This window comes from Drosophila sechellia, chromosome 3R (genome assembly GCF_004382195.2).
Source record: "Drosophila sechellia strain sech25 chromosome 3R, ASM438219v1, whole genome shotgun sequence".
Lineage (NCBI taxonomy): Eukaryota > Metazoa > Arthropoda > Insecta > Diptera > Drosophilidae > Drosophila > Drosophila sechellia.
In genome coordinates, this window is record NC_045952.1 from 14,323,566 (window position 1) to 14,348,888 (window position 25,323).

General features: G+C 43.9%; 2 protein-coding genes across 3 annotated transcripts; one reads left to right on the forward strand and one right to left on the reverse strand.

Moving 5' to 3' along the window:
• Window positions 1-556: 556 nt before the first annotated feature.
• Window positions 557-24,394, forward strand: LOC6606415 (histone-lysine N-methyltransferase trithorax). 2 transcript variants are annotated; one of them, XM_002031183.2, is made up of 9 exons: window positions 557-1,227; window positions 7,979-8,409; window positions 10,006-11,244; window positions 12,216-13,392; window positions 13,458-13,664; window positions 13,729-21,949; window positions 22,019-22,152; window positions 22,224-22,399; window positions 22,460-24,394. In XM_002031183.2, exons 3-9 carry the CDS (start codon window positions 10,159-10,161, stop codon window positions 22,631-22,633), a joined length of 11,175 nt encoding a protein of 3,724 aa, XP_002031219.2. In that variant the 5' UTR covers window positions 557-1,227; window positions 7,979-8,409; window positions 10,006-10,158; the 3' UTR covers window positions 22,634-24,394. The 2 variants fall into 2 exon arrangements, with proteins under 2 accessions (XP_002031219.2, XP_032579068.1); XM_032723177.1 differs by lacking the exons at window positions 7,979-8,409; window positions 10,006-11,244.
• LOC6606416 lies at window positions 24,377-25,299 on the reverse strand. The gene has a single exon (XM_002031184.2). It carries the CDS (start codon window positions 25,285-25,287, stop codon window positions 24,436-24,438), a length of 852 nt encoding a protein of 283 aa, XP_002031220.1. The 5' UTR covers window positions 25,288-25,299; the 3' UTR covers window positions 24,377-24,435.
• Window positions 25,300-25,323: the final 24 nt, after the last annotated feature.

The following is a 25,323-nucleotide window of genomic DNA, read 5'->3' on the forward strand; positions in this document are numbered from 1 at the left end:
GAACCAAACGCGAAGTGGACGCAGCTGACAAGTTGTTTATGTGTGTCGGCACATTATGGCTTCATTATGAAATCTCAACTAATCCGAACTTCACATACTGGGATAATGGAATTGCCAATGAGGTGATTGATATTTGCCACTTAGTAGATAGCCTAGGAAAATCTCCTGTTTTGGAAATTGTTTACCGAAGCGGTTTCTTTACTTTTATTCTTTCTCAATGTGTGACCACAGGTTACTAAAAAATTGTATTGAATGGAAAAGGTGATAATATTTGAAAATCAAAAAGTCAAGGTCAATGTGTGAAGTAAACTCCATTCTAAACATTTTGATTACCACGAATTAAACAAATTAGCAGTTACACCGAAAACGGTTTCAAATTTCAAAATACTGTTTTGTAACAATCAGCTTTTATCTTTGAATTAGCAGAGACGCATTCCTTATTTAACCAAGACACATACCCCACAGATTAGAAACACCCTACTAAAAAGTGTGACCAGGTCTGTACACACAGGAATTTATTTGTATGTCGCACAGTATTTTTCATAGTTATCGGCGCGGTCACACTGTCCGGTCGTTTTGCTTTGCTATTTCCATTTCGCTCGTCGAAAAAACGCAGAAAATGTGGAAAATAATTGATGAACTGTGCTAAATAGTTTGTGTGAATATGGTACGCAGTGTCTGCCAATGAAATTACATCGAATTTGTGGCGTTCAATTGCCAAAAAAGTGTGAAAATCGAGAGCAGAAAACCTGATTTCTGTGAAGAAGAAGAAGGCATTTTTCATCGTCGTAAAGCCCATACATACAGACACCCGCACACACACACGCGCGCAAACGTAGCAACATATGTATATACGAAACGCGCGGGCGCGAGAGAGAGAACGGAATAGCAAGAGAGCGGGCCATTTCGGTGTACGTGTGTGCGTGTAGCTGTTCGTTTGTTTTGTGAGCGCAGAGCAGAGAGCGGCGAATGTGAGAGCCAAAGCAAAAACCAAGAAATAAGTGAACGAAAATAAAAACGAAAATCGCAATCTCCACCCCTGTATTTTGTGTTTACTAGTGTTTTGAGTGCGTGTGTTTCTGTCCCGTTTTGTTGTGAAATTGTCCAAAGTGTGGATTATTTTCGTTTTCGTATTATATTCGTGCACCAAGGATGCCAAATGGTAACAACAACCCCTGAAACGGTATCGAATCTCAATCTGCATCTGGATACACGCTCGACAGCAAGGTAATTATAAGATCGCCGCGATAAAAGGCGTCGCCGGCTGCCGATGAGTCAGTCTGCCATGAATATATATCACTGGATATTTGCGCACATATATAAGCATGCCAGATATTGATTTGGAATGCACCCGGAGATACTATACACCATTGCACACCACATCACATTATCATATCCCATCCCGTCGATTTCATATTCATCAAGACCCCACTAACCTTTGTAGACCTCTAGTCAGTAGTTTAGATTGTTGTTTTTAGCTAGAAAGAACAGGAAAGTGTCGTTCAATTATTCACTCAATAATGCAAATTAGGCTGCACAACAAATACTTTTAGTTTATGGCTGCGATTTATGTCTACAGTGGGGCCTCGTTGAGTGCGACTAGCAGCAGATGGTAGCATTTTTGATTTAGTTTATTTTTTAATTTGTAGTACTAGTAAGCAAGTCTGGTTTCTGTTGATTTAATAACAACTTTCTTAACAATGAATTCCTTAGTTAATATTTTAATTTTGATCTAATACTAACAAATTTAAGACAAGGCGAGATATATATAAACTATTTTTAAGAAATGTATTTTAAAATGAGTACATCTATTATCAGATTATATATGATTATATGACTCCTAAAGTTAATCCATAAAATATTTCTTTCTTATAAGATACAATATTATTCCCCGTTTGTTTGGTTTTCTGTTAGCTAAGGGGGATTATACTGTAAGTTTCCATCTACGACGTTTTCCATTATTTACCACCCGTAAAACGAACGGTAAATGACAGTCGCTCACACCCACACAAACACAACGGCGAGCCATAATAAAGCAGCGCCGATAAATAAAACTTAATGTGTGACCAGTTAATTGCTTTTGTTGTCGCCTCATTCTAAATCTAATCGCTCTCTCGCTCTCGCTGTCTCACTCTCTCTTTCTCTCTCTCTGTTGGGCTCACATGGCCAAAGTGTTTGTATAACTAAAATAGTTGTTTTTTTTTTGTTGCTGGCGCTGTTGAAACTTTTAATAAATTATACAATAAAATGAAAAACGATCTCAGCAGCAGAAGCAGCTAAATCGATTGCCGCTGCCGTTCGCTGCCTAGAAGCTGTTGAATAATTACAAAATAAATATATGTATTTGTACATAGGCTGTTTGAGTATTTGTTGACGCCATTTTTTTATTTGCCATCATAAAGGCAAATTCCAAATCGGCTAGTGTCGATGCCTGTGTGTTTGTGTGTGGGAAACTACGCGCCAAACAACATTGAGGCGCAAAATCGCCAAATGAGTAATTGCGCATATTAAAATTCGCCTTTCAAAAGTCGACCAACTGAGCCGTAAGCTAATGCGAGATCTTGAATGGGAATGAAAATGCGATGCGGGCCAACCGATGCTCATCCGAATGCATTTTCACGCTCCACTGCGTCCGCATCTCGTCGATCACACCTCCCAGAATCGTTGCACATTTGAATTCGGATGGGTTCACTTACAAATACAAATTTCATTTCTTTACAAATTTTAAGATCATTTGATGGGACATTTTCAACGGGTTTAAATTAATATAATTAAAATAAATAATTAAACCTTTCCTATTGTAAAATCTGAAATACTCCTTTCTAAGCTGTTTATTTCTTGTTCTTCTCCAAGATGATCTATTTATTTTCTACAACATGAGCACTAAAATTCTTCGCTTAGCGAGCGATCACTGTAGGTGTGATTTCTATTTGCTTCGGTGGCCGAATTATTAGTTTGCATTGTTGCTACCAGCTAGCTTTATTTACACCTTTATTTACAGTGCGTTTTGAGAGGCTGCAGCTGCCAGCTGAGTTGAATTTATTTTACCTTGTGTTTCGTTACCTTTTACCACCACCATCAACACACACCATAAACACCACGAAACCAGATGCCCACACACGCAAACAAACATTCGCGTACAAGTATTTAGTTCATGTTTCGTGGCAAATTGGACATCAAAATTGCGAGCTGCCAAGTCGGCTCTCAATATTCAATGCCCGATGCTCGTGGCCCACAGAGATACAGATATCCATCCGACCATCTATCCATCCATCCCAACACCAATCCGTGCGGCACCCACACCACGACACCTTCGCACATTTATTGGCGCGCACATTTTTCATGTTTCACCTTTGGCTGCGTGTTTTGATTTACAAGCAAATACGGTTTATGTGTGTGTGTGCACAAGCATACAAACATACACTCCCCCGCGTGCGCTGTCTGCCGCTCTTTTTGTTTTTGGGGAATGGGGCTCTCGTTCATTTGTTGATTCCACCTCTACAGCTGCTTTCTCTGGGCTCTCTCATTGTTGTACTGAGAAAAATTATGCGATTAATGTGGTCAATTATTAATTAAACGATAATTTCATTTGATATTCGAAAAATGGTGAAATGTTATTTTCAAATAATATTTCATGAATGGAAGTAGGAAAATTTATTGAGTGTCGGTGGTGCTTGACATTCATATAATTTACCTCACACTTACGATCATTTTTTTCAGTGACCATTTATTTAAGACAATTTTGCATAATTTCATACAAATTTACATATTTTATGTGCGAGGTTGACTTCGATTTTTCCCAACTTGTCAATCGAGTTTGTGCAGCAGTGTGTGTGTGGCATGCAGATAGTTGTCTATTTGGTAGCTGTTTGTGTTGTATGTAAGTGTTGTGATTGTCGTGCTCGTGTTTATGGCTTTAATCGTTCGCCAGTCGATTCGTTACCTGGCTCTCTCCCTCTCTTTGACCAGGCCCCCTCCCACCAGTCTCCTTCTCCCTCCCACTCATTTCCCATCTCTGTCTGCTCTCGTGTGCTTGACTTTAATCTTCTCAATTACTCGCAATTTGCAAGTCTTGTGCTCGCGCCTCTTTGGCGGTTATTGCCATGCAGTGCGACAGAGACGGGGCTATGTGTACTGGGGTGTACTGGTACACAACAAAAAACATATAATTAGATGTCAATTTTAATCAATTAAGCAATTTACGAGCAAGTTTTCATATCACTTCGCAGCCCAGACGTACATACTTATCATTGTAAAATAAAGTGGCATTATTTCGACATGCTGTCATCCGATTAATTTAATATGGGATTTGTTTTCAAACTAGATCTATTTATATATAGGTCAATAATGTTGGGAAAAGGTTTATACTCTGCTGTAATCTCAGCAATCAATCATATTGCAATTCAAAATGCTTTCTTATACCTTGATATACTTAAATTTAATTAGAATATTTTATCTAATTTCGTTAAGTGCTCGTATTCGGTTTCATTTTGGTGGCCCATTCTTCTTATTCAAGTTATTTTACCTTTTGCTTTGATTTCTTAATCTTTTTACCATAATTGGTGGCAATTAAATTAAAGGTGTATGCGTTTGCTCTCTCTCTCTCTCATTTTGATCCATCCCCTCTTCCCCACCCCGCAAATTTGGTTTAGTATTTTCGTTTATCTTCGTGTTCGTTCGGCTGTCGATTTCGAGGAGACGATGATGATGATGATGACGATGCATTCGAATTTCGAATTGGCCAGGCCAGTTTTACTTTGCCTCGTTGTTCGTTGTTCGCCGGGAGATTGTTCGTTTAGTTGGCCGATTGTCTCTTGGCCTCTTTGTATTGCACACCCCATCCTCCCCCTACATCCACAGCCTCTGCCACAACCCCCTCCCCCGACAGCCTTCCCCCCACAAATTCCGCGCGACTCTGGTTTAATGTCTACTCGAATTACAGTGAAGCCGACGACACTTGAACACCATTAATTGGGTGTCGAAATCGAAATACAGTCAAGCGTCTCAGATTAAACAATCGAATAAAGTTCAATTCAATACTGAAGTATTTGGGGGGAAAATCTTACTTTGATATTTTATTTTTTATATTTTACTTTAATCATTTTTGTTCAACTAATTCAAAATAAATTGGTTTGTATTTATCAGGTGTTTTTAGAATTTGTAAGTAATTACTTAGATAATCAAGTGTATTTGCATTTTCGTTTAGTACCACTAATTTGATCTAGTCATGGCCAAAAGCTTCAAGGTCTTCCATTAAATTTGGGCAATTAGCGCAGTAAATTTGTCGGATAAACGTTAACACTTACGTCAAATTAGATAGAAAGATTTATTTTGCTAGCTTATAAGCCAAAAAAAAAAATTACACAGATGAGATAAAAATATTTAATTCTAAAACTGCCTCGAAACAAACCATCATTCTTAAATTTTCTAAATAAACGAAGTGTAAGAGCATTAATTATTTTCGAAATGGAAACGCCCCTGTACCTAAAAAAAACTTCAATTAAAATTCTAAAAAAACTGGTCTGCAATTATCCAGCACCCCGCCCATTATCTTTCGATACTAACATCTTCCCCTTGATAAACAAATGGTCCGTAATTAAGGAGCAACCCCTGTACACTCGAAATTGGAATTTGCTCACTTTGCCGTCTGTATCAACGCGTTTTGTCATCATTCTGTGGGATTTTATTGATTCGGTGAATTATTCACGCTGAATTCTCCTTGGAACTTTGATGTTGTGTTGTTGCTGCCTCTCGGTTGGTGGCACATAATTAAAGCGATTTAGTTAATTGATGTCAACACACAACGTAGTTAGCATTCTGCTGCTGTCTGCGCATTTCATCGGCATATGTGTGTGTGTGTCTCGGATACAATTTGTGTGCAATTTGTTGGCTGGCCAGTGTTTTTCTGATTGTTTCTTGCTTGTCTGCCGACTCGAACTACCTCAACCCCCCTCTGTCACCATCACCTCTACCCACTGCATGGGTATTAAATTGTTGACAATTGTTTTGAACTTGAGAGAATTAACCTTTAGTTTGTTATGTCATGATATTTGCCTAGTGTTTTGTGCTCGGTATTAAATGGTCACTAATATTGTATTGTTTTTGCATTAAGCGATTAGGAACGATTATATTAATGAGAGAGAGAAGGGTGTGTCCTATAATAGCAATCTATGGTTGCGTCCACTGATTGAGTAGTTTCCCGATTGTCATCAATCATAGAGTGGGGAATATGATTGTCAGTCTCATCAGTCAATGACATAAAATATATCGCATAACATTGGCAAGTTATTTGTACCAAGTAAAACCGATTGCCTATTAAATGTAGGTGATTAAATAGTGTATTAAGTCGCATAATTACGAGTAATTGAAAGTAACTAGATCAGCATTTTTAATACACCATTACAGGCAAACATTTATTTTATTATGTCATGATAGTTTAATAACCTTTCAAGGCATGACATTAAAAAGCCACAAATCACTTGCATCGAGGGGCTGATTACGATCTCTTTATTGAGTATTTTTAACACTTCATCATCCATCGATTTCAAATGCAAATTATTCATATGCATATTGAGTGCTAGGTATTCAATTCACGGCAACTTCGCAGCAATTAGTGTAATCGCCGTGCAAATACGGATGAGTGTTTTGTCCAATTAAGCCTGGTTTAGTCCCAGTCCCGTTCGCTGTATCTCGTATCCCATGCTTACATCATGCCACCGCTGCTGGGGCCAAAAAGATACAACTCAATGGTAGAAACACAAACCAAAGCAGAGGCGATATAAAATAAAAACGAGGAAAATCGACTAATAAAATCACAAATCGCAAACAACTGACACAGTGGCAGGGGACCCAAGTGAAGGCACAGTGGGTGTCGAAGCACTTAATTTATTATAAACTTTTTAATTTGGCCACAAATGCAATAACTTATACATTAAATTCCATAGAGACAAATGATCTCTAGTGGATAAAAGTCAAGAGGCAGTTAAGATAAATGTCCAAAAGTATGCTATAAAATCGGAGCATAAATGCCCAAGAACAAAGTTTTTTTCTTTTTGAAAACTTTTTTAAGGCTTTGTGAAAAATTTTCCAATCCCCAGAGATAAATAAGTATGAAATTATATAAAATAATATAACATACATGTATGTAACATATATGTATGGTATTACTTCCCAAGTGGATAATCCTGTTAGCCATATTTCCCGTCCCATTGTGCCAACTACGTACCTCTGTGTACGAGTGCAACTTAAATTGACTTGCTGGGGAGCAGTATGCAGTACAGTTGACAAGATTGACTAACTAACGAGGCAGGTAAACCAGGTAAACTAACTGACTGCCAAACACCTTTGAGTGGAAACCGGAGGCGAAACGGAAAACAATTACGCCGTACTGAGTCATGCTCTCGGAAAATGTGGGAAAAAGGAGTTGCGTGGAAGAGGGAGAGAGCGGGAAAGGTGGTAGCCACCACCCCAAAATCTCGAAAGTATTTTCACCTCATTCCGAGCACTTGAGCAGCTCACACATGCACACTCAGAAAAAAGTTGAACTATTTTTATATAATTTTTTAATTAAATATATGTTTACAATTTATTCAAAAATGTGGTAGCTTATATAGCATACTTTTATACACCTTAGGTATATCTACTTAAATCCTCTAATAGTGAACATAAATTATAATAGCAAAATAAATAGGCTGATAATAGGTCAATATAGAGTTCCGTTTTTAAGTATGTAAATAAATAGATCATAGAAAGTTCTTTCTGTGCACACTTACACTCAGTCACTGCGACACACACACACATGCATAATCATCGCACATCGTCACCCACACACACGCTTAAAACACTCAAAAAGTCAACTTTCAACTTGTTTGCCCAACTGCGACGAAGCGAACTAATAAATTTCTACTTTTGTTTTTTTTTTTCTCTCTCTCCCATTGCCTCCCGACCGCCCACCACCCCCTCGATTAATTTTTTGCAGATTTCAAGACACGCAGACTGCAGACTTTTGTGAGCCAGTGTGTGTGAGTGAAGCAGTGGGGTGGAATGGGAAGATGGCAATGATGTAGACCGAGGATGTATTGAGATGATGATGGGGATAATGATGGTAATGGTAATGAGCACCATGTGGCCGCCAACACAAACCAGCATCAGCAACAACAACAAGAGCAACAGTGGCAGTTACAGATGAGAAAAGTTGCCGCGAAAGTACAGCAATGTGGAAAACTGTGAATTCGTCGAGCAGAAACTCCCAACGCAGAAAAACTAAACGCGGAAAAAGAAGAATTTTCATCAGGCCATAAAAGCGAGAACAAAGAGAAAAACTGTCGTAAAAAGAGCCAGCAGTAGGGAAAACCCACCACTTAATAGTGGCCCACAACAGCAACAACGCCATCAGCAACAACAACAACTGTAAGAATTTCAATTTCCAGCAAACAAAAAATATCCGAGAGAAAAAAACAAAGGCAGCAGCAACAACAAAAGCCGAACGAGAAAATCCTGCAAAGAAAACAACAGCAACAAGAAACAAAAAAGTTCAAGTCTGAAGTAGAAAAACCACTTAAAAACGTCGATGACAACTAGCCCGCGGGAGGGAGGGAGAAAGGTAGTCGCCGAGAGAAAGAGAGCGGGAGCGCGTTTGGAGTGGGAGAGTGTTTCTTAAAAAGGAGTCTGCGAGAGAGAGAGACAGAGAGAGCGCGTGCTACGTGCCAAAGAAAACGGAATGAGTTTAAGGAGCCACAACGCAGCAGTTGTTTTGCTTCAATTTTTTTTTGTTTTTTCGTTAACTGCACACACTTAGTGGTGGCAGAGCGTGTAAAGGTGGTGGTAAGCTAGTGCTGGCAGCAATGCTGTTTTCCCGCTAAATTGGGCCGAATTGTGATTAATCCTTCAACGAATCTGTTGCATACTTAACAGCGTTTTAAAGTCATTTATTGAATACGAAAGAACAATTTTGGGAAACTTCTGGTCAAAAGCTCGATTTGTTGTATTTCTTTATAAAAATATCCTGTTTCATGTGTTTTGCGTGGATTAAGTTTTATCACATTATTTGTTTTTATATCGGAAAAATTGTTTGAATTTGATCAATCTTAGCCATTAAAGAAACTATTAAATTAATTAAAACTTTCCGTTTCCCGTTCCCATTACTTTGATACTGAGTGGCACTTTTATACTTTTATAATAGTGTAATTTTAAATAACAAATCCCATTAATTTAAATATAAATCCAATTCTGCCAACACTGTTTAAGGTGTGAGTGTATTAGTGGTCACGCAAGAAGTGCGACAGCGGCAGAAGGAGCGGAACAAAGGCAGCTGCAATTGCACCTTTCCTTGCTCAGGAGCAGGGAGAGAGCGGGCCAAAGTGGCGAGAGAGTCGTACCCGAGAGTGCGCACTCAAAAAAATAGTCTATCTCTAAATTAAAAGAAACAGGATACAATTATTTTAATACAACATTTAAAAGCGTTAATAAATGTATAATAATTTGATCTTAAAAAAAAAAATAATAAAAAAATCTTTAAAAATAATATTTTTTTTTAAACAAATTATCAACTATTATCTTGAGTGTACGGAGCGACTGAGAGCGATTGAGCGCGTCAAAAGCAAAAAGCCGAGGCTGTCGAGCGGATACGTCACCTTCGGCATTGTAGTTGTAATTCGCAAAGCAAGGAGCGCGCAACGCGAAACGCGCGCGAAAAAGAAATAAATAAATAAATAGCCAAGGAAAAGAGTGTGTGCGCCAAAAGGAGTGAGTGAGTGGGCTGTGAAGGGGGCGTGCGGCAGGAGTGCAAAATAAACGAGTTGCCACAGCAACAACAACGAGATTCGCAAAAAAGGGGGAAAATTGACGCATTCCAAACGCGCGATTTGGCTTACAAGTATTGTTTTTTTCACGAGCGGTGTTGTTGTTGGTGTTTCTGTTTTTGCTAGTTGATTTTTTTCGTGCTAATACCGGTCTTTCTTAGTCGGTCTCTCTTACCCGAACTTTGTGCCTCTCTCTTATCCACAGTGAGTTATCCACAAGTTCGAGAAATCAAACAATTCGAGGAAATCAAAGAAAACAAACTGCAAGTCCCAGTATAAATCGAACAAAAAACGAGGTAAATCCAATCTAAAGGCAGGCAAATGCAAATGCAAAGGCAAACGCAATCACACTACTATTATGGGCCGCTCCAAGTTTCCCGGCAAACCCTCCAAGTCGATCAACCGTAAGCGGATCAGTGTCCTGCAGCTGGAGGATGATGCGGCCAATCCGGCCGAACCGCAGCAGCCAGCGCCGGAGTCCCAGCAGCCGAGTGGCTCTGGATCGGGTTCGCCGGCTGCCCGGGAAAAAGGCAACAATTGTGATAACGATGAGGATGATAATGCGCCGGGTGGTGCCTCAATTAGTGGCAATACGGCATCGTCATCCGCAGGCTCCGGAAACAGCGGCAATGGCAGCAGTTCCGGATCCAGTACGGGGTCGGGATCATCCGGATCGGGATCCACGAATGGCGGTAGTGTAAATGGCGGCACCCATCACAAGACTGCGGCCAATCTGGACAAGGAGGCTGTGACGAAGGATCAAAATGGTGACGGTGATAAAACGAGAGGAAATGTGTCGAGTGCACCTTCAGGAAAATTATCCGCAGCAGCTTCTGGAAAAGCCTTGAGCAAGTCCTCCAGAACTTTCTCAGCGTCGACTTCTGGAACATCCTCAGGACGGTCGTCTGGCTCCTCTCCAGAAGGAAATTCCGGAGCCTCTTCCGATGGAGCATCTTCCGGAATATCCTGCGGAAAATCTACAGTCAAGTCCTCAGAAGCATCCTCTGGAAAATTGGCGAAAACAGCAGGCGCTGGGCCATGCTCTTCTGCGAAGTCTTCTAAAGCATCTTCTGGAACACCTAGTGAAGCAACAACCTCTGGCCTTTCCAGCGCATGCCTTAAAGCACTATTCGTGGCGACACCGGCCACATCAACTGGATTGGCCTGTGCCCTGGTTTCCCCCGGAGGATCGTCGCAAGGTGGAGCCTTTCCTATAAGTGCCGCTTTACTGAGAGCACGCAAGAATAGTAATAAAAAGTTCAAGAATCTGAACCTGGCCAGGGGCGAAGTTATGCTGCCCTCCACATCCAAGCTGAAGCAGCTCAATAGTCCGGTGGTGGACAATCCGTCCCCTTCCGATCCAATTGCCTCTGGCTCCACGCCTTCTGTGGAGGGAGGAACGGGCGTAGGGGGCGTGGTCAGCCCGGGTGAGGATGCGGCCCTGGTAAGTTGATTTTCAGATTGTCGGTGTGCTGGTTTTGTTCCCAGGTGTTGCCCCCTTTTGCTTTTATTTATGAATATGTTTAAGCCGCTTTTTTTCCGCCACCTTAACCCCTCAATCCGACCAACTCATTCCGAGTTGCGTGTGCACCCTTTGCACATACATCCTCGTCCAATTCCACAGTCCAATTCCCGCCAATGTAAATAAGAGAACCCCCTCAAGTTGGTTTACCCATGGTTCTGGTCTGGTTAGTAGCCCCTTTACACCCAACCACCCGCCTCTGACGCCATTGTTACCTGCTCGCTTACCTGCTTAATTGGCTTTTATGACGTTTTAGCGCTTGCAACTCTTCCACATGTGCCTGCCGCAGACGGTTGACGGTCACAGTGGCAATGGTGTCTGTTCCCCAGCTTATACTTATGCTTAGTAACTTGTTTTTGCACCGATACCTTATCCCCTCCCAAGCGCTTCTGTAACCCACCATGTCCAAGAGATCCCCTTCGAAAAGTTGCACTTGCTTCTGGTCCTTTGCATGCTTCTTTGTGTTTTACCCATACACTGAAAGGTACCATTGGCCTTACTAATTTAAGACTGCGTCCCTTGAATCAATGTAATTGTGAAAGGAACCATACAAACTCAAAAAAAATCAGTTTAAATTAATATCTATTATATATTTAAATAATTAAAAAACTGTTTTAATAAGGAACAAAATAATGCTACATAACCAAAATCATTTTATGCACAATACCTATTTATTAATTCTATTAATGAATTTAATTTTAATTACTAACTTATTTCTTGCTGTGTTTATATGAATTGCTTGGTTGTATTTCTTGCTTAGCTTACCGCTTCTCATTTCGTGAGCGTGTTGTTAGTGGCATGAATTATTGATTTGCTTGGAACCCCTTTTCCGACTTTCCATACTCAACCCTAACCGAAACCTACTGAACCCTTTTATTTGTGTACACTTCCAGAAGCGCGTCTTGACCGAAATGCCCAATGAAGTTACCCGCGATCCCTCTCCATCCAGCTGCCCTGCAGCGGCAAATGGAGCAGCATCGGGAAAAGGATCTGCTTCCAATGGACCGCCAGCAGTGGCCACTTCTGGGGACGGCAGTAGTCCCAAATCTGGAGCGGATACGGGACCATCGACGTCATCAACGACACCTAAGCAAAAGAAGACGGTGACGTTTAGAAACGTGCTGGAGACAAGCGATGATAAGTCGGTTGTGAAGCGGTTCTACAATCCAGACATCCGCATACCAATTGTCTCAATTATGAAGAAGGATTCCCTAAACCGACCGCTGAATTACTCCAGAGGAGGCGAGTGCATCGTGCGACCCTCCATTTTGTCCAAGATACTCAACAAAAACTCCAACATCGATAAGCTGAACTCTCTTAAATTTCGATCGGCGGCAGCGAGCTCATCTTCTTCAAATCAGGAATCAGGATCCTCTTCAAATGTGTTTGGCTTATCCCGCGCTTTTGGCGCTCCCATGGATGAAGATGATGAGGGTGGCGTTACCTTCCGTCGCAATGATTCTTCAGAAGATCAAAACAACGCGGAGGACGAAGAAATGGATGACGATGAGGACGACGAAGAAGCCGAGGAGGACGATGAAAATGAGGATGATAATGATGAAGCAGCATCCGAAAAGAGTGCAGAAACCGAGAAAAGTGCCGGAGCTGATGAGCGGGATCCGGATGAGAAGCAATTGGTTATGGACTCGCATTTCGTGTTGCCCAAAAGGAGTACACGATCCTCGCGGATCATCAAGCCCAACAAGAGATTGCTAGAAGAGGGTGCTATTAGTACCAAGAAACCTTCTTCTCTTGGCGACTCTAAAGCCAAAAACGTCTTCGGAGCATCTTCCTCAAGTGTGGGTTCCACGGCATCAACATTCTCCGCATCAACGAATCTGAAGCTTGGCAAGGAGACCTTCTTCAACTTTGGCACCCTGAAGCCAAATAGTAGTGCAGCTGGAAACTTTGTTTTGAGGCAACCTCGTCTGCAATTCCAGGCAGACAACCAGCAGGCACCATTCACGGCTCCAAAAGCGTGCCCCACATCACCCAGTGCCATTCCGAAACCAGCTAATTCCTTGGCGACTTCGTCTTTTGGATCGTTAGCCAGCACGAGTTCATCAACAGGTTAGTTCAAAAACAATTAGATATTTGTATTCTTATACATATATTAATCATTCATTTCACCACAGTAACACCTACTACCAGTGCCTGCTCCATATGCTCAGCGGTGGTCAGCAGCAAAGAGGTGGCCCAAGCCCGTAAGTACGGAGTTGTGGCGTGCGACGTGTGCAGGAAGTTCTTCTCAAAGATGACCAAGAAATCTATATCGGCCAATTCGAGCACTGCGAATACGTCCTCCGGCAGCCAACAGTATCTGCAATGCAAAGGAAGTGAAGGTTGTAGAAAACTTATTTATTTTTAACCGTCTCTTACTAATGTTTATTAAATATTTCCTTGCAGGATCACCTTGCAGCATTCATTCAGCCAAGAGCCAGTTGAAAAACTTCAAGAAGTTTTACAAGGATCGGTGCACTGCGTGTTGGCTGAAAAAATGTATGATCTCGTTTCAGCTTCCTGCAGCTCATAGAAGCAGGTTAAGTGCTATATTGCCACCGGGTATGCGAGGAGAGTCCGCTTCCCGAGAAGAAAAATCTGCGGAACTGCTTTCTCCAACAGGCAGTCTGAGATTTACTTCTACTGCGTCCTCTTCTTCTCCTTCGGTGGTTGCTTCTACGTCTGTGAAGTGGAAGTCCAGTGGTGACTCCACTTCTGCATTGACTTCGATAAAGCCCAATCCGCTGGCGGAGAACAATGTCACATTTGGCAGTACTCCTCTGCTGCGTCCTGCGATTTTGGAGAAGCCCCTTTTCCTGAAGATAAGCAATGCAGCGGATCAAAAACTTACAGCTGCTGAAGCAATCAGTCCCAGCTTGACAAAAAAGACCAGCAAACAGGAGAAAGAAAAAGTAAAGGAATCGGAACAGAGCGAAAAGCTTCTAAGTCCCACACAGGCAGCCACGAAGAAACCTGGAGCAGCAGAAGCTCCAGTTGCAGAAGCTCAACCTCAAAAAGAGGAGGCACCACAAACGTCTACCACCACCCAGCCATCTGCTTCCAATGGAGCTTCTCAAGGTGTTCCTCAAGCAGAACTTGCTAGTGAAACGAATGCTACAGGCGACACCCTCAAACGACAAAGGATTGATCTAAAGGGACCTCGAGTAAAACATGTGTGCCGCAGTGCCTCCATTGTCCTCGGGCAACCTTTGGCTACCTTTGGCGAGGATCAGCAACCTGAGGATGCGGCTGATATGCAGCAAGAAATAGCTGCTCCAGTGCCATCAGCAATTACAGAGCCTTCACCTGAAAAACCAACTCAAATTGTTACAGATGAGAACGATAATTGTGCTAGCTGTAAAACGTCTCCTGTTGGTGAAGAATCGAAACCCAGCAAGTCCTCTGGCAGTGCCCAAGCTGAAGTTAAAAAATCAACAGCGGGAGGTAAAGAAGGGGCAGCAAGTGCAGCTGGAGTCCCATCTGCAAAGGTTACAACACGAAATGCAGCGGTTGCGTCCAGTCTAATAGTGGCTGCCAGCAAAAAACAGCGAAACGGGGACATTGCTACCTCAAGTTCGGTCACTCAATCGTCAAATCAAACCCAGGGACGCAAAACTAAGGAGCATCGACAGCAGCGTACACTGATATCCATAGATTTCTGGGAGAATTATGATCCTGCTGAAGTGTGCCAAACTGGTTTTGGTTTGATAGTAACGGAAACAGTGGCTCAGAGGGCTCTGTGTTTCCTATGCGGCTCTACAGGCTTGGATCCGCTGATCTTTTGCGCCTGCTGTTGTGAGCCCTATCATCAGTACTGTGTCCAAGATGAATATAATCTGAAACATGGCTCTTTTGAGGATACCACGCTAATGGGCAGCCTTCTGGAAACGACGGTAAATGCCTCCACGGGACCATCTTCATCCTTAAATCAGCTAACACAGCGCTTGAATTGGCTGTGTCCTCGATGCACCGTTTGCTACACCTGCAATATGTCATCAGGGTCCAAAGTCAAGTGCCAGAAGTGTCAAAAGAACTATCATAGCACCTGCTTGGGCACTAGCAAGAGACTTCTTGGAGCTGATCGTCCGTTAATATGTGTCAATTGCTTAAAATGCAAGTCTTGCTCCACCACAAAAGTATCGAAATTTGTGGGTAACCTGCCGATGTGTACGGGTTGCTTTAAGCTGCGCAAGAAGGGCAACTTTTGTCCAATATGCCAGAGATGCTATGATGACAACGATTTTGATTTGAAAATGATGGAGTGTGGTGACTGTGGTCAATGGGTTCATTCCAAGTGCGAAGGTCTCAGCGATGAACAGTACAATCTATTGAGCACCCTACCGGAATCAATAGAGTTTATCTGCAAGAAATGTGCCCGCAGGAATGAGAGTTCTAAGATCAAGGCTGAGGAATGGCGACAGGCCGTAATGGAGGAGTTCAAAGCCAGTCTCTACAGCGTTTTGAAACTTCTCAGCAAATCTCGGCAAGCTTGTGCCCTTCTCAAACTAAGTCCCCGCAAGAAACTGCGCTGCACCTGCGGAGCATCCTCAAACCAAGGGAAACTTCAACCAAAAGCCCTTCAGTTCAGTAGTGGATCGGATAACGGTTTGGGCAGCGATGGTGAGTCTCAAAACAGCGACGATGTGTATGAGTTCAAGGATCAGCAGCAACAACAACGGAATGCAAACATGAACAAGCCACGAGTAAAATCCCTGCCCTGCTCTTGCCAACAGCACATCAGTCATCCGCAATCTTTTAGCCTGGTGGATATTAAGCAGAAGATTGCTGGCAACTCATATGTTTCCCTGGCGGAATTCAACTATGACATGAGTCAAGTGATCCAACAGAGTAATTGCGATGAACTGGACATTGCCTACAAAGAGCTGTTGAGTGAGCAGTTCCCATGGTTCCAAAACGAAACGAAAGCCTGCACCGATGCCTTGGAGGAGGATATGTTTGAGTCCTGCTCTGGAGGCAACTACGAGGATGTGCAAGATGCCGGAGGAGTAAGTGCTTCTGTTTACAACGAGCATTCGACTTCACAGGCAGAATCTCGATCTGGTGTTTTGGATATTCCCCTAGAGGAAGTTGACGACTTTGGCAGTTGTGGCATTAAGATGCGATTAGATACCAGAGTGTGTCTTTTCTGTAGAAAGAGTGGCGAAGGCTTATCAGGCGAGGAAGCTCGACTCCTGTACTGCGGTCACGACTGCTGGGTTCACACCAATTGTGCCATGTGGTCTGCGGAAGTGTTCGAGGAGATTGACGGTTCACTTCAAAATGTCCACAGTGCGGTGGCCAGGGGCAGGATGATCAAGTGTACGGTATGTGGAAACCGAGGAGCCACTGTCGGATGCAATGTGCGATCTTGTGGCGAACACTATCACTATCCATGTGCCAGAAGCATCGACTGCGCTTTTCTCACAGATAAGTCCATGTATTGTCCTGCACATGCCAAGAATGGAAATGCCTTGAAAGCCAATGGATCGCCCAGTGTAACATACGAATCCAACTTTGAGGTTTCCCGACCCGTGTATGTGGAATTGGATAGAAAAAGGAAAAAACTGATAGAACCGGCTCGTGTGCAATTTCACATTGGATCTTTGGAGGTGCGCCAACTGGGAGCTATAGTTCCCAGATTTTCGGACTCCTACGAAGCCGTGGTACCTATTAATTTCCTGTGCAGTCGTCTGTACTGGTCTTCAAAGGAGCCCTGGAAAATCGTTGAGTATACAGTGCGCACCACAATACAGAACAGTTCGTCAACTCTAACAGCCCTGGATGTGGGTCGGAATTATACGGTAGATCACACAAATCCAAATAGCAAGGAGGTTCAGTTGGGTATGGCGCAAATTGCTCGATGGCACACAAGTCTAGCGAGGAGTGAATTTCTGGAGAATGGCGGAGCCGACTGGAGCGGTGAATTCCCGAATCCCAACTCTTGTGTACCACCGAATGAAAACACCGAAGAGGAACCGCAACAGCAGGCTGATTTACTTCCCCCAGAGATTAAAGATGCCATATTCGAAGATCTTCCCCACGAGCTGCTCGATGGCATCTCCATGCTGGACATATTCTTGTATGACGATAAGACAGACTTGTTTGCCATAAGTGAACAATCCAAGGATGGCACTCAGGCAATGACTTCCAATCAGGCTCAAAATCAAAATCAACAAACAGGTGGAGCTAATTCTGTGAGCATTTGTGATGAGGATACCCGCAATTCAAATACGAGCTTGGGAAATGGTTGGCCAGCCAGCAATCCTGTGGAGGATGCGATGTTATCCGCAGCTCGAAACTCCAGCCAAGTGCAGATGCTCAAGACACTAGCTTGGCCAAAGCTCGACGGGAATAGCGCCATGGCCACCGCTATAAAAAGGCGAAAGCTGTCGAAAAACCTGGCTGAAGGAGTATTTTTAACCCTAAGCAGTCAGCAAAGGAACAAAAAGGAGATGGCCACGGTGGCAGGCGTGTCGAGGAGGCAATCTATCAGTGAGACATCCGTCGAAGGAGTCGCCACCACATCTGGATCTGTGAGAAGCAAGAGTTTCACCTGGAGTGCAGCAAAGCGTTATTTCGAAAAGAGTGAAGGGCGCGAGGAAGCAGCTAAGATGAGGATAATGCAAATGGATGGCGTGGACGATTCAATTACCGAATTTCGCATAATTTCCGGAGATGGAAATCTATCAACAGCTCAGTTTAGCGGCCAAGTTAAATGCGATCGGTGTCAGTGCACCTACAGAAATTACGACGCCTTCCAGCGGCATTTACCATCCTGCAGTGCTACAATGTCCTCCAATGAAACGGAATCTGACGTCAGCGGGCAAGGAATTACTAATAATGCTACCCAGATCAGTGCGGAAAGCTTGAACGAGCTGCAAAAACAACTTCTCGCGAATGCAGGAGGTTTAAATTACCTTCAATCAGCAACATCGTTTCCCCAAGTTCAGAGCCTGGGCTCCCTGGGACAGTTTGGCTTACAGGGATTACAGCAGCTTCAACTACAACCCCAATCCCTGGGCAATGGATTTTTCCTATCCCAGCCGAATCCGGCTACCCAAGCAAACACGGACGATTTGCAAATCTATGCGAATTCACTGCAAAGTTTGGCTGCCAATCTGGGTGGAGGTTTCACGCTAGCTCAACCTACGGTGACAGCTCCAGCACAGCCTCAATTAATTGCTGTTTCCACCAATCCGGATGGTACTCAGCAGTTTATCCAAATCCCCCAAACGATGCAGGCCACAACGACACCAACAGCAACCTATCAGACCCTGCAGGCCACCAATACGGATAAGAAGATCATGCTTCCCCTTACTCCAGCTGGAAAGCCACTGAAGACAGTGGCCACCAAAGCAGCGCAACAGGCGGCAGTCAAACAGAGGCAGTTGAAGTCAGGACACCAGGTGAAGCCGATTCAGGCCAAGTTGCAACCGCACCCTCAGCAGCATCAACAGCAGCAGCAGACTCAGGTGCAACAGCCCATCACTGTTATGGGGCAGAATCTCCTCCAGCCGCAGCTGTTGTTCCAGAGCAGCACCCAGACTCAGGCCCCGCAGATAATCTTGCCTCAAGCTCAGCCCCAGAACATCATTTCGTTTGTGACTGGAGACGGAAGCCAAGGACAGCCACTGCAGTACATCTCCATACCAACAGCGGGGGAGTATAAGCCCCAGCCGCAGCCTACGGCAACGCCTACTTTCCTGACAACTGCACCCGGTGGAGGTGCTACCTATTTGCAAACGGATGCGAGTGGAAACTTAGTGCTTACTACCACACCCACCAACTCCGGATTGCAAATGTTGACGGCGCAATCCCTCCAAGCGCAACCTCAAGTAATAGGAACGCTCATCCAGCCCCAAACCATTCAGTTGGGAGGAGGCGCTGATGGCAACCAGCCAGGCGGTAATCAGCAACCCTTAATATTAGGTGGTACAGGCGGAGGATCCACTGGCCTGGAATTTGCCACCACCTCTCCCCAGGTAATTCTCGCCACACAACCGATGTACTATGGACTGGAGACGATTGTCCAGAATACGGTCATGTCGTCACAACAGTTTGTTTCCACTGCAATGCCAGGAATGCTTAGCCAGAATGCCAGTTTCTCAGCAACCACTACACAGGTGTTCCAGGCGAGTAAAATCGAACCGATTGTTGATCTGCCCGCTGGCTATGTGGTGCTCAATAACACAGGAGATGCATCCAGTGCGGGCACATTCCTAAACGCAGCCAGTGTGCTGCAACAGCAAACGCAGGACGACACAACAACGCAGATACTGCAGAACGCTAACTTCCAGTTCCAGTCGGTGCCCACATCTTCAGGAGCCTCCACATCAATGGATTACACCTCTCCTGTAATGGTCACAGCGAAGATCCCGCCAGTAACTCAGATGAAGAGAACGAATGCCCAAGCCAAGGCAGCGGGAATTTCGGGAGTGGGCAAGGTGCCACCACAACCACAGGTGGTCAACAAGGTGTTGCCCACCAGTATAGTCACCCAGCAGTCTCAAGTACAGTTGAAGAACTCCAATCTCAAACAATCTCAGGTTAAGGGCAAAGCCGCTTCCGGAACGGGAACAACTTGTGGAGCACCACCCAGTATTGCTTCGAAGCCTCTTCAGAAGAAAACCAACATGATACGACCCATTCACAAGCTGGAAGTGAAACCCAAAGTGATGAAGCCTACGCCGAAGGTACAAAGTCAAAATCACTCCTTGTTGCAGCAACAGCAACAGCAGCAGCCACAGTTGCAGCAGCAGATTCCAGCCGTGGTGGTCAATCAGGTGCCGAAGGTTACGATCTCACAGCAGCGAATCCCCGCGCAACCGCAGCAGCAACAGCTGCAGCAGGCGCAGATGATCCATATTCCTCAGCAGCAACAACCGCTCCAGCAACAACAGGTGCAGGTGCAGCCTTCAATGCCCATTATAACACTCGCTGAGTCACCAGTAGTGCAATCGCAATTCATGATGGAACCTCAAGTTTTGGAGCAGCAGGAGCTGGCTAACCGCGTGCAGCATTTCTCCACAAGTAGCAGCAGTAGTAGTAGCAACTGCTCGCTGCCCACCAATGTGGTTAATCCTATGCAACAACAAGCACCACCAACCACCAGCAGCTCCACAACTAGGCCTACGAATCGGGTGCTACCGATGCAGCAGCGCCAGGAACCTGCTCCGTTGTCCAACGAGTGCCCCGTAGTTCCGTCACCCACTCCTCCGAAACCTGTTGAACAGCCTATAATCCATCAAATGACTAGCGCCAGTGTGTCCAAGTGCTATGCCCAGAAGTCAACACTACCATCACCAGTTTACGAGGCGGAACTCAAAGCTAGTTCAGTTTTGGAAAGCATTGTGCCAGATGTCACAATGGATGCAATCATGGAGGAACAGCCGGTAACGGAGTCCATCTACACGGAGGGACTCTACGAGAAGAATTCGCCGGGGGAGTCGAAGACTGAACAGCTACTTCTTCAACAACAGCAGCGAGAGCAACTTAATCAACAATTGGTCAACAACGGGTATCTGCTCGATAAGCACACCTTCCAAGTGGAGCCAATGGATACGGATGTCTACAGGGAGGAAGACCTCGAAGAGGAGGAGGACGAAGATGATGATTTCAGCTTGAAAATGGCCACATCGGCGTGCAACGATCACGAGATGTCCGACAGTGAAGAGCCGGCGGTCAAGGATAAGATCAGTAAAATTCTGGACAACCTAACCAACGAGGACTGTGCAGATTCAATAGCCACTGCGACGACGATGGAAGTGGATGCCAGCGCTGGTTACCAGCAAATGGTGGAGGATGTCCTAGCCACAACTGCAGCACAATCTGCTCCCACCGAAGAGTTCGAAGGCGCTCTAGAAACTGCAGCTGTGGAAGCCGCTGCCACCTATATCAACGAGATGGCCGATGCTCATGTACTGGAACTTAAGCAGCTGCAAAATGGAGTGGAACTAGAGCTCAGGAGGAGAAAAGAAGAGCAACGAACGGTATCGCAAGAACAGGAGCAATCAAAGGCCGCCATCGTACCTACAGCAGCTGCTCCAGAACCACCGCCACCTATTCAAGAGCCCAAAAAAATGACTGGTCCACATCTGCTTTATGAAATCCAAAGCGAAGATGGGTTTACGTACAAATCGAGTTCCATAACTGAGATTTGGGAGAAGGTCTTTGAGGCAGTACAGGTGGCCAGGCGGGCACATGGACTTACTCCGCTGCCCGAGGGTCCTCTAGCCGATATGGGTGGCATCCAGATGATAGGTCTTAAAACAAATGCCCTTAAGTACCTAATTGAACAGTTGCCAGGCGTGGAAAAGTGCTCAAAATATACTCCCAAGTATCACAAGCGCAATGGCAACGTGTCCACAGCGGCGAATGGAGTACATGGAGGCAACTTAGGCGGAAGTAGTGCATCAGCTGCCCTATCAGTGTCTGGTGGAGATTCACATGGTCTGCTCGACTATGGATCGGATCAGGATGAATTGCAGGAAAATGCTTACGATTGCGCCCGATGTGAGCCTTATGCCAACCGCAGCGAGTATGACATGTTTAGTTGGTTGGCCTCCAGACATCGCAAGCAGCCCATCCAGGTGTTCGTCCAGCCGTCCGACAATGAACTGGTGCCCAGGTAAGTGTATATTACTTATTTTGTGACAAGACGTATTTATTGATTTGTGACGTTGTTTTTTTTGTTTAGAAGGGGAACTGGTAGCAACCTACCCATGGCCATGAAGTATCGGACTCTTAAGGAGACTTACAAGGATTATGTTGGAGTCTTCAGATCCCATATCCATGGACGAGGCCTCTACTGCACTAAGGACATTGAAGCAGGTAAGATTTCCCTTTGCTTTCTCCTTTGAAATTAATAATTTAATCGGATCTTAATCTTAATCTTATTCCAGGTGAAATGGTTATCGAATACGCCGGTGAGTTGATTCGCTCTACACTGACAGACAAAAGGGAACGCTACTACGACAGCCGCGGCATTGGGTGCTATATGTTCAAAATCGACGATAACCTTGTAGTGGATGCCACGATGCGCGGCAATGCGGCGCGTTTCATCAATCACTGCTGTGAGGTGAGTACAAAGTGAAGTGTCCCATTACACTGGAGATGCTTAAATCCTTTTTTCTTGCAGCCGAATTGCTACTCAAAAGTGGTGGACATCTTAGGGCACAAGCACATCATCATCTTTGCACTGCGCCGAATCGTGCAGGGCGAGGAGCTTACCTACGACTACAAATTCCCATTCGAGGATGAGAAGATACCTTGCTCATGCGGTTCCAAAAGGTGTCGGAAGTACTTAAATTAATGAAAGGAAGATCAGTGTCAGAGATAAGAAGAAGATATGACGCTGGGCGTCGAAATTAATCCGTATACTCAGCAAAAGGGGTTGGTTTTACACATCTGAAAGATCCCAAGGGTGAAAAGAAATCCAAAAATGTGAATACAACGTCTTTGACCCGAATACATTGCTTTTAATATCATGTTTTACCTTTTGAATGAAGAATATCTAAGACATTTACGAAAAGTATTTTAAAGTCATAGTCCAATGCAAGAAACTACTCCAACTTTTATAAAATAAAAATTTGGTACATCACTTAGATGTAATTATTAAACTATACTTGTTCTGATTGGACTAAAATAATCGATTTTCAACTATTCATTTTTAGCCCTTTATTACAACCAGTAATCGATCAAATATATTCTCAGACCAATTAAGATAAACATTAAATGATAGCCTGTTTTTCTTTTGAGTAAAAGCAGACATGATATTAAAAACATTTTTGTTCAGTCAAACTGGCTTGTAATTGTGCAAAGATTATTTTCTGTACCAATTTTCATTGCAAAAATTAATTGCTGCCCACAATAGGGGCAGAAAAAACTCACCTGGAATGAGAATTGAAACACTTGTAGTTAACGGTTATATCGATCTATGTTTGGTCAATCGTGATACTTTTCGTTTTACAACCCCCATACGTCTTAAGTAGTTGATATGTAAAAGTTAAACAGTTGATATTATTATATATCCTATATCTAAAGAACACGGCACACATTAGGCAACGAAGCAAATATATCCGAGCGATCGGAGTGAAAGATCAGAAACTCGATGACGTCAGTATTCAAGGGGAGAGAATTAATAATTGTAAATTAAATATGTTACGTACTAGCTACCTACCACATACGGATAATGATATGCAGATCAGTTAGCTAACTAGACTAGGGCTCCACAGATTCTATAAACAAATACAAATAACTAAGCTAAGCTGATAAATATAACATTGTTGGGCTTAGGCGAATAACAGATAAACGATGGGAGACATTAAAAACAATTACTTACAGGGGCTTGTGTTAGATTGTACATATATTGCATACGAATTATAAATATCTATATTATATATCTACTGTAATAAGAAATTAACTAACCTTAAGTCACCAGGATTGTGTAAGAAGAAACTATTTTATGTAGAGCTCTGCGTATTTATGTTTGTTACCAATTAACCTACTGATTAATTGATTGAACTACGAATAATATCCGCAACCACATGCTTATATATATATATATATATATACATATATATATTTAGAGAAAGAAACCAAGCATCACCCTTGAAATTATTGTATTGTGAAAAGGCAACCACAACAACAGCAGCCAATTGTAATTGTACCAACTCCATTGATTGTATATTTATTATTTTACACCTAAGTTATAAAGCATGTACATTTTTGTGACCGTTTGTTTGCCTTGATTGAAGCTCAAGCGTAATCATAATTTGTGACGCCTATCTTAAGTTCAGCTCCCTTGTATTCTACTAGTTTATCAATTCTTTCGCTTAAGACTAGCATTATAGTCCGCTCTGGTATTTGTCCAGAATTGTACACACACACACAGCAGGCAGATATGTATATTCCTATCGGGGCGATCGGTCGGACTTGTACAGGCAAAGTTCCATAGCATTTTTTGGCAGCCATTCAAGACGCGCGCACTTTTTGCACGCTGTCGAGGAATTTTATATTTTTATTCCCTAAAGAAAAAAGTGTAATAAACTACAGATTAAAATTCAAATTTCGATTTATTCGTGTTTTCTTGTAATATGCGAAATATATGGTATATCAATGGGTCTCCTTGTGCTCCAGCCACGCTCGTCGCCCCCTTCTGCCACGAGAACTGCTTTCACAATCCGATTGCTCTATACGCTGTTTGGCGTCTTGGGCCGCTTTGGCGGCACTTTGTGCCGCCTTCTTGGTCTTATCGTAGTCCAATCGAGCTTCGCAGAGTTGCCGCATTAGCACATTAACACGCCGCTGGGCAGCCTCTAATAGTGCCGTCTTGTCGGCGAGCGATTGTTGCCACACTATGTACACTTGTTCTGAGGCATCCTTGATGTCCTTGGCCAACTTGAGGCTTAAGGTCAGCGTCTTGAGCTCCTGCTGGACCAATTGGTGAGTCTTGATGGCGAGCTGTGCATTCGCCTCGGCGGTGATCAGCTCCTGGTTTTCCTCCTGCACCACCATTTCGGCCTCCCTGACCTCCGCTTCCAATTGCTCCAGCACCTGACTCTTTCCGAACAGCACTGCCTCGGCAGCTTTGGCCGCAGCGTTTGCCTTGTCTGCGTACTCGCTTTTGATTTTATCAGCGGCCTCCTTAACGGCGTTTTTCATATCATCGTTAGCCTTTTTAGCCTCGTTGGCCGCCTGGACGGCGATTCCGGAGGATCGCTGTTTGGCATTAGTATGGTTTCGCGTTAACTTCTTTCCCGGCGAGGTGCTATCCTCTCCTGACATGTCGCACACATCTTCATCACCAGCACCACCGCCACCGAGCCCACCAGCGATACTCCTCATCAGGTCCGAGTCCTCCGTCTGCATTGGCTTTCGGCGGGTTCGATAGTGATTGCCAGTAGTGGATGCCGGGAGCGAGGATAACACAATTATTAGCCACATGATCTGAGTGTCTATCCGCATTTTCCGTTGTCTCGAGCATTTTTCCGACTGTCATTC